This window comes from Fringilla coelebs, assembly GCF_963513975.1.
Source record: "Fringilla coelebs genome assembly, chromosome: 13".
Lineage (NCBI taxonomy): Eukaryota > Metazoa > Chordata > Aves > Passeriformes > Fringillidae > Fringilla > Fringilla coelebs.
Genome location: NC_140039.1, coordinates 742,708 through 752,473, shown reverse-complemented (window position 1 = coordinate 752,473; position 9,766 = coordinate 742,708). Strand labels below are relative to the sequence as shown.

Genomic DNA, 9,766 nt, shown 5'->3' with positions numbered 1-9,766 from the left:
GCTGGGAACTTACTCTTACAAACTGAATCTTATTTTTGAGACCTGTTACTAAACAACCTTTTGATTACCAGCTAAAAAGAATTAATGCTTTTCCCATCTTAATAAGGCAGGGTAATTTTAGGATACTCCTTAGAGCCAGGTAAGATCACATGCTACAGCCTCCCTCCAACACTATGCATGGCATGTCAGCACTCTGCTCCCTGATGGAGACATCCGACTGCTAAACAGGAGAGAGGTTTCTGCTCCAGCTCCAGGGCTCTGATACATAGCTCAATAAAGGTTTGTTGTTCATCTGGCAACAGAAGGAAGCTGATGATTCACTGCTGGATCAAATATTTAATTCTTTATCCCTTGATAAAGCTTTGAGCTGCATTAATTTGAATTCCAGGGTAGAAGCCACAGAGGAAAAAAAAGCTAAGCAACATTTGAGATTGGTAGAAGCTGCCTGAATGTTTAGTCAATATAATTAAAAATAACTGTCATAGTTAGTAGCAGTCTCACCACCAGAAATTAAAGGGAAATTGTTTGTTATTACAGAACTGCCAAACTGAGTTTTTTCGCTAAATGTGAGTTAGCATGCGTCTGAATGCTGAGACAATGTTGAACTGAAAATTTCTGTGTACAAAATAGGGAGCAAAGTTTTATGGAGAAGATAAAAAAGAAATGATGTCAAGCAATATGAAGAAACATATAGTTAAATGAATTATTTCTTATTCTCTCCTTAAAAATGAAGGATTGTAATTCCTCAAATAGATTACTGTTTGAAAAGCAGAAATGATCTGTTTCAAAAAACCCCTTAATGTTGTTATTGAGGACGGATCATGTAATTGCTAGTGAGAATTTATTTTTACAAGTTTCACTCTTTTAATGTTTTTTCTTCCTCTTATGATTGCTTTAAAACCATATATTAAAACATCAGTATGGAAGTTTCTCCTGCCTGTTAAGCCTGCTACAGTATTTTAGCCTAGAACATTCAGAGCCCAAATGTCCACCTGCTTATATTTCTTTTAAAAGTAACATCAGAGATGCTTCAAATATATAAAATTGTTCAAAATTCTTGCAATGTAAAGATAGCCACAAGGGTAGATATTTGGCTACATACAGTGTACTTCTACCATGACACGATTCAGTGAAAAGCCACAGTATTTGAGGGTTCTACCCTGAAAGTAATTTTCAGCTTAGTTAAATTCTTATTCTCATGAGGCTGATGGGAGGTCTGGACATGCACTAACTCACTTCAGCCTGCCTTAAACTCACTTCATTTACATCTAGCTAACTCGAGCTTTGCTCATGTGTGTAACTTTCAACTGCAAGTAACACATTACATACATTGTCCTAGTTAGATATCAGTATAGATTTGGTCTAAATTTTAAATTTTTTCCCAGGTTTTCTCCAGCACAGTCACAAAAATCAGCTTTCATTACACTGCTCCCACTCAGTGTATAACCTCTGCTTCAGAAGTACTCTAAATTCTAGAACCAGATCCAGCTTTTTAGTTTGCTTTCCTGGGCTTTTTGAGTTTTTTAAACAGTTGCTGGACCTAGAGCATTTTACAACCCTTTCACTTGATAACTATCAAACCCGCCTGCTTAGTTCAGGAGCAGCGTGTCCCAAAGTGACAGGGCTGGGTAAGATAAGGGGCAGATCAGCTCGCAGGTTACCTCTGAGATACCAGTAAGGATAAAGAAAAACATCCCCTCCTTAGCTGTGATTACTTCCTTCTTGGGGAAACTTGCATTTGCACTGGGAAGCAGTATTCTCCCCTCTTTTCCTGGAAAAGGACAGATGAAGCTATCTTTTGCGTAGTTTGAGTATGAGCAATTTTCCCAACAATGACTAACGAATGTTTGCTTGAAACTTTTATAGATAAACATTCAAAATAACACTCAATAACACACTCAGAATAATCACATTAACTAGCCCTTTGCTTAGTTATGAGCTCCCAGAGGTGATCTTTTTTGGTTTTAATTGCTTCTTCAAAGTTCTTGGATGCAAAAACACCTTTTCCTGATCCTGTAGGTCCATCTACTACATCAGCCTTTAAAAATCACAAGAATGTGAATATATTTTTTAAACTCTAACTACTGTAATAATTTGTCTAGCCTGATTTTTTAATGTTATCTAGTGGGATCTCCAAAAAGCACCTCAATGTTCATTGCCTTCATCCCACAAAACCAGGTACCTGGGAACTTCCAGGTCTCTGATCTTCAGGTGTCTCGGTACATCCAGAAATCTGATCTGTTCCTCTTTTGGGAAGTGAGCAACTTGTTTTCAAGCCTCACTTGCAAGAAACAAAGAATCACTGCTGGATTACTGACTCCACAGGAGGCAGGAGTGCGACATTTGCTGGCAGATTCCTCTCCTACAAACTTAACGCCAGCCACATCTGCAGCTGGAATGCTGAACCCACCCTCCATCTCTGCTGAGGCAACATTTCCCCCAGGGCTTAGGGAGGGGATTTTTCTACACAGAAAAGAGTCAAAGAAATGAATGTTTTCATTAATAGCCATTCACTAGACAACCTTTTAATGTAAATACTCTCCTTTTAATGTAAATACTTCGACAGTTTTCTCATTTTCTTTCTTACCAAAGCATTTTTGAATCCTGTTTTACTGTTTCACAGGTCTGCTCTCACGTGCATGCAGATGGATTTACATGTTTCTTCTGCAGATCATCCTGCAGGTAAAACTCCTGTTATAGAAAATGCAGACGTCTACAAGCAGGGCAAGTGTCCCAGCACACACGCTCTGCTGATTCACTGCATACCCCTGAACAAGTGTTTTCAATGCCCAAGGAAAAACTGGCATCTTGCATTCCAGCTATAAATAACGTTGATGAGCTGGTGTTATGCAGCTGACTGCTACCAGATAGAGAAACAACCAGCAGAACGGTTCTGAGAAACCTACCTGGGGGCACAAGAGCTGTTAAACTAGAGTATAAAACTACATTGGATGTCTCTAGGGGACAACTTGAAGTCACTGCTCCAGGAATATCTTTGTATTGATGGGGCAAACCTCAGCCTTGCCCTCAGAATTTTGGCATTCTTTTTCAGGGTCTTTTTGTGAGTTTGTTTGCTAATTCTACTGGACAAACATCAACTTAATGGATTTTCAAAGAACCCCTGACTGGTTGGAAGGGACTTTAAAAAGCCAGGAAATACTTCCAGGGAAGTGTTCAGGGCCAGGCTGGATGGGGCCCTAACAGTATGTGAGTATGTTGGAGAGTACATGAGAAATTAAGATGCAATTTCAGGATGAATTGTCAACACTAATACCACAGTCTTAGTCCTACCCTTAGTTTCCCTGTACAAGTGTTTGCAAGGCTGTTCAGTGAAAGCAGACACATTAAAGCAGTCGGATCCAGGCCAAAACTAATCCATGAAGATGTCATGGAATAGGACAGGATGGTGCTTCCTGAACGTGAGCACAAATAATTAATTTTCTAGTTCTGCAGAAAACTTCATGTGAGGTATTCAGTTTCTTTCAGATAAAAATTAGTATTTATTTGGCACCCGGCTGAAAATCTCCTCAGCCAACTACTTAAACCAGCACCTTCTTAAACCACAAAACCAAGAGGCAGAACACGCAATTCCTTTTGTCTTTTATTGCTCCTGCCAATGTGACTACCTTTACGCAGGCACATTGCTTTCCTAGATTAAAAACCATTTTATTAATCTGGAAGCAGTGTTTTGACCTCCACCCCTCCGCCTAAGGTTATCCAATTAACATAGTTATCATTTTAAGAAGCATAACTTTTTTGTTTTTCAGATCTGTGTAAAGGTTACTTGGCAAGAAAACATGCACAGGACATTAAATGGAGACCAACCCACCACTAAAAGGTAATGCACATAGAACATAATACAGTACTTTGACATCATTTCAAATAAATACCCACATACAAATGTAGTAATTTTAAATGCAACAATATTTCTTATGAACCAATAGCGTAACAGAAGATGGAAATATAAGTCCCCACATCTAGGAATAATAATGCTTTTTCCAGCAAACAGAAATCCTTTCTGCACTGTCAATATTAATTCAATTTGTACTTTTTTTGAGAAGTGGGAGGGCTCCCCTCCGGCAAGTACCAATTTAATCATCCACATGAGCCTCACCAAGCCATGGAGAACCCGGCACGGCTTGTTGATGAGCTTCTCTCTTTCTGTTTGCTGAAATCACAATTAGATACAACATGCAAAGGAGATCCCAATGCGCTGCGGTTCACATCTGCACACAGTGCCGTGGCTCCTGCCCCCACCACCGCTCACAGTCAGCGACATTCCTGACACATTCCCAGACTGATACCATAAATGTGGCCATATACTGCTCATCTGTTCAAGATGAGTCCATCTGGCTCCCAAAGTGTAGTCATGTTTGTTCAGGTTTGTGGTTTTGATTTTTTCCCCTCTATACCCCGAATTTGAAAGGATTTGCATGATGAAATATCATTGACTAACAGAATTTTTTACAATTGAATATATAAACTCTATAGTAAGCCTACCATTAAAAATGTGCGAAATGGGAGTTCACTTTGCACTTATTGCTCCACATCTTTAACAAATTCCAAACCAGCCATTCCATTCCTCCTAAGTGACAGGACTTAGCCTACACTACTCTATGAGTCTCCTTTCAAATTATCAAAGGCACTACTGGCAATAATGAGTGACAGAAAGGCGCTGACAGATAACACCCTATCACTGACCACTTTAGAATTTTTCTTTCTAAATGTACCATAATTTGGCACAATAAAATGAAAAAGTAACAAAACAATTCCAATTTGGAATTTAACTGGTATAGTTGTATAAAATTCTGTTAATCGATAATACTTCAACTTCCTAAAACCCAGGAATTCTGGAATTTATGTGTAATACTCCTTATTTAATATTTTTCAAGTGCCTATTACTGTTTTAACCAGAGCAAAGTCAAGTTTTCTTCTTGTTACATTGAACTATTCCTAAGAATAATAATACGATATGAAAAAAACCCCAGAATTGGAATACCCTGGATTTCTTAATGAACATGGCAGTTAAAAAATCAGTAATTTAAACATATAAAGCATAACATTTTAATAAAAAAAAGATACTGAAGCACAGCACATAGTTTAGCAGAGCTCCTGCTTTTTGTTGAAACTCTTTTCTAATCACAATCTAGAGCCCCCCCAAAATCTCTGCCACATGCTGATATATAATTCATAAGTCACAAGTTTCAAATTGGAGAGAGACTATGAGCACAAACCACTGCATTTATATAAACTCTTCTACATAAGGAATTAAAGAAGCTAAAGAAAAATATCAAAAGTGCACAGGTTTAACAATCAGGTAAAAAATGAGCATCTGCAATTAAGTAAATTCCCCCAACCAACATTTCTAGGAGAGCACAGACTAATATGGTGAGGATTACATTTGAAGTAGGTTTCTTCAGCACTTGTAAGGTTTCTTACTGCAGCAGCACTTATAGGTAAAGCTTGTTTGTTTTATAGCTTCAGGAAGAAAGGGAAGGTTTCAGGTAATATATAGGAAAAGGTGTTTTCAAAAGTTAGGATCAGGTCAGTGGTTTCCATTCTGTGTGCAATGAGCCACCACTTTGAACCAGAGTGAGGAGGGCTAAGAAATGTGTTGCACTGTTGGAAAGGCCTTCTCCAGGGACTACTCTACAGCTGAAAAATGGAAAAATAAAATAGCATTAGAAAAAAAAAAATCAGTGTTTATTTCTCAATCAACTGAAAACTTAACCCCACCCATGTGCTGCACAGGCAGGTTAGTTGGCTGAGGGTCTGTTAGCTGGCTGGGGGAACAGCAGCCACTCCAGCTTGCAGATGCCTTTCCAGTGGGTGAACAAGGCTTTGTGGGCTCAGCCTGGAAGCAACAGCTTTGCAGAAAGAAGGATTCTTACAAGTACTGAATACAGCTTTGCTATTCAAGCATAAGTTAAAAGCAGTGAGTGTGCAAGAAATGTTTTCAGTGAAGCTTTAGGTTCTCCAGAAACATGCAAGTCAGAATATCATGCAGGCCTATGCAGAGAATCATTCAGAAGAGCCTGCTTGAAGAGGTAGGTGATGGCTTAAGGAATTTTCCATGCTTTACCCCAACCCATTGAGACTGATAAGAAAGACTTACAGTAAATGAACTTCTCAAGAAATTGTTAATCAAGAATTAAAAAGACTCAGTCTTAAATATTACCTAAAAATACAAACGGCAGGGTCAAGTAACTTTACACCATTCCTCAGTTCTTTTTCTGACAGGATAAACCATAACGGTGATAGACTCAAACAGCAGTCAGGCTGGCTGTTAGGGCTTTTTAAATATTTGCAGAAATGACTGAAGATGCAAATGATCACCAAGGCTATTGGGCTAATAGCAAAATTGCTCACACTTGGAACTGAAAGAAGGAGCCAAGCCTAAAAGCAATAGCCACTGTCTGGTAACACTAGAATTGTTACAGAAAATTCCAACTAATTTGAAGAAAAACCTAACAATGCATTCAATTAATTTCTCCAGTTTACCTTTTTGCCATGAGTATTTCGCAAAAGTACTGTCACTAGAGACATGGAAGCAGTGAAAACTGTGTTAAAGCTCCCTACTATGGTGGAAGCAGAATTTTTACTGAGTCTATTAGAGCAGAGAAAGTTAGCATTCAAAAGCCTGCTTTCACCATGTATTTTTAAATTGTACTTAATGTAGGAATGAGAAGAATAAAGGCCTTTTGGAAGATTGTGCAGCAAAGAGAAAAGCAGGATTGAAAATTATAAAATATATCTCTTCTAAAATATCAAGCCTGCTATTTAGCAATATTAAAGCTCAAATTCAGGTGAATTCAGTATTTTCTAAAAGAAGTAGTAACAGACACGCAGGGCCTAGTTTCTAAAACCAGAACTGAAATTTGTTTAAACCCCAAACAGTCATGTTTTAGAAATGTATTAGAATTGAATCACTTGAGGTTTTTTGATTCTTCTCAAGATCAATAAATGAAATTCTGGCTCTGGGCTGCAGCATTTCCATGGTTCCCAGCTTTATATCAAAGTTCCATTTGTTTAAAATCTCACTGTAGTAATTTAAACTTTCCCCCAACATGTCTAAAAATATCTGGGAAGCCAAAATTTCCCATGGTTTCCCCTCAGCGGGAAAACCAGCCATGCTCTCATTAGCTTCTGTTAGCACTGGGATATCTCCTGCGTGCGCACGGGCAGCTCACAGAGCAAGCTGGGAGTAAGGACAAGCACAGGCAGCGGAGCACAAGCACAGCACAGGGTTAGAATGGCTTTGGGAACCATGCTATCGAGCACTCACCAGCACAGGCTTGCATTTCTTTTAGTAACACTACAGGCGTACAAAAGTATTTGAAAGAGTACAAAATGAACAGGGCTTTACATTAAAATAAAGTCTGAGGCTAGGCACTTCAAACTCCGGGTTAAACAAAGACCTGTGCCTTTCTGTGCTCCACAAATTTTCCACAATTTTAGAAGCAACATTTTAAATCTTTTTTTCTTATGTAGGCACCAATTAGAAAGTACACTTCTATACTGTCAAACTTATTGTAATTAAGTGGGTAGAAAGGCCCCTTAAAAGTTCAATATCAAACAAAGGTTTATTAGTTTTTAAAGATTAATATGTGCACTAAGCTACTTCATAAATCATTATTAGCAGGATAATCTGGATCAATTTCCTGTGCCTCTAATGTAGAGCCCTGTGAAACACATGGCTTGCATATGGAATGCAGTACCTTCCGTGTACTTAAAAAATGATCAGAGCTCTGAAATGCTACCTATTTAGGTTAATACTGAGAGCTGAGAAAAACTGTTTGTGACTGACAATGCTAGACCATAGTCACACTAATTCTACACATACATATTGTGTGGCTACTTTCCTGTAAAGGATATCTCAGACGGGTTCTTTCCAAAGTGTTATGCTTGCAAGGAGCAACCTAAGACCACACAGAACCTTTCAGGACGTAACTTCTTAAAGTGGAACTGTCTACCAGGTAGAATCCCAATTAACACTTTGAATTTTGTATCAGATAGAGTTAATATTGCATATTTTTAATATAAATGTGCAAGTTTCTTCTGATTATCCCTCTGAAGAGAGGGACGCAGAGTGTAAATAATGTACCAGGTTTTGTTTTAGCTTTTATAGCCTATAAAAGCTTTAGGACTTTGGTTAGTGGTGATACAACAGCAAGTATTTAACATCCGCTACAACAGGCAAATTAAGTTTGACTCCAGTTTCCAAATGGTATAAATTCTGGAGACAGCTCCAATTTTAACCTTTGTTTTTCCCCACTTAAGCCACAGTAACAAAGAAGGTTTTCTGTTTGTTTCTGTCTATGAAAGCATTTATTGAAGTATACTGCAACCCTGGAGAAAGGATCACATTTGTGCTATACAAACTACAGTAACACCAGATACATACTCTATCAGGCGTACTCTTAACACTTACCATAAACAGCAAACCCCAGACATGTCAATTGTGGAAAAAGCTAACTGGTTTCCACTATTAACTTGTTAATAGTATCCCCATACTTATGCATTAGCTACAGTTAGGACCACTAGTAATACATCTGTATTACCTGGTTCAACAACATACTAGTACAAGTCAACTCATCGTGACGTTAGATAGTGGGGATTTACGCTGACAGTTACAGCATAAAATAAGATGCAGATTATGGTTTTTCTAGACGTGTCCTAGTCACAACAGATTTTATATTTCTCACCACAAAACACCTGGTTGTTCAGGACAGATCCTTCAGACCTGTCTCCACAGGACCGAATGGGACTTACACTGGGGTTACTGCCCTTGGCTTTGGAGGCAGACTTTGTGCGCACCCTTTTGGACTGCTCATGGTCCAGTTCCAAATGTTCCAGGCGCTGGGTCAAGGCCAGTTTCTGTTGGATAGCCATTCGAAGCAAGGAGTTCAGAGTCTTCTTCTCATCCTCAGCTGCTGCAAGTTGCCGCTGCATTTCATCCAGCTGTGTGACATACTCATCGCATCTGCAATGAAATACATCGATCTTTAGCAATCCTGGCTCCATTATAAACACCTTCCAACATAAGCCCTTGTGTCCAGCCTATACAGCAGTGATAGCTTTGCAGCTGCTTATATACACACTCTTAAACAGGAACTTCAACTAAAAGTTGAACTACTTCTCACTGGGGTTCTTAGAATCCCACACTCAGCACTTCACGTTTGTGGTTTTCAAGACAGCGTATAACTAACAGCCTCCTTGGAGAGAGGAAGTGTGGAGCCTGAAGTAACTGTAGTCATGTCTGAATGTCAGTGAGATATCCTCCCATAGCAAGTAGATCCCATGCAGTCATACTACTTTTGTCTGTGCTTACAGAGTGGTTCTAAGCTTCAGGCTGGAAAGGGCCTGAGGGCAGCAACAGGAGCGTTGTGAAATGGCCACCTGAACTGAGCAGTTTGTTACTTTACACAAAGTACAAGTAACAAATCTTCAGTGGTGACTGAACAGCACTATTAAGAACAAGCATCCTTCAGAATTCTACTTTAACCTGCTCTGATTATGCTATAAATAGTGGCTGTTGTCTCAATAGCAAGTGGCCTTTATTTAATTGTTCTCACCATCGAAATCAATTTTAGAACAATTAAAGGAACTGTGTTAGTGGGAAGGCTGTGGTAAAGCTATATGAATGCCTCAAGCAGTTCCATCTACAGTCATTGTCACTGAGTCTGGAAGCTGCTTAATTTAAAAAATTAAAGTCTATCTTTAGGTGTATACAGAGACAATATTTATGCATATGGATAGAGAAGTA

General features: G+C 38.8%; 1 protein-coding gene across 3 annotated transcripts in view; it reads right to left on the bottom strand.

Moving 5' to 3' along the window:
• Positions 1–3,529: 3,529 nt before the first annotated feature.
• The window catches only part of BICD2 (BICD cargo adaptor 2), a 52,957-nt gene continuing 46,720 nt past the window's right edge, over positions 3,530–9,766 (bottom strand). Inside the window, exons 7-8 of one of the 3 annotated variants that reach the window (XM_084214602.1) lie at positions 8,773–8,983; positions 3,530–5,655 (exon numbers count right to left, since the gene is read on the bottom strand). In XM_084214602.1, coding sequence (XP_084070728.1) covers positions 5,650–5,655; positions 8,773–8,983 — 217 coding nt within the window. In that variant the 3' untranslated portion in view covers positions 3,530–5,649. Of the gene's footprint in view, positions 5,656–7,395; positions 8,984–9,766 lie in introns of those variants that run through there. The other 2 variants (XM_084214603.1, XM_084214601.1) reach the window with 2 other exon arrangements.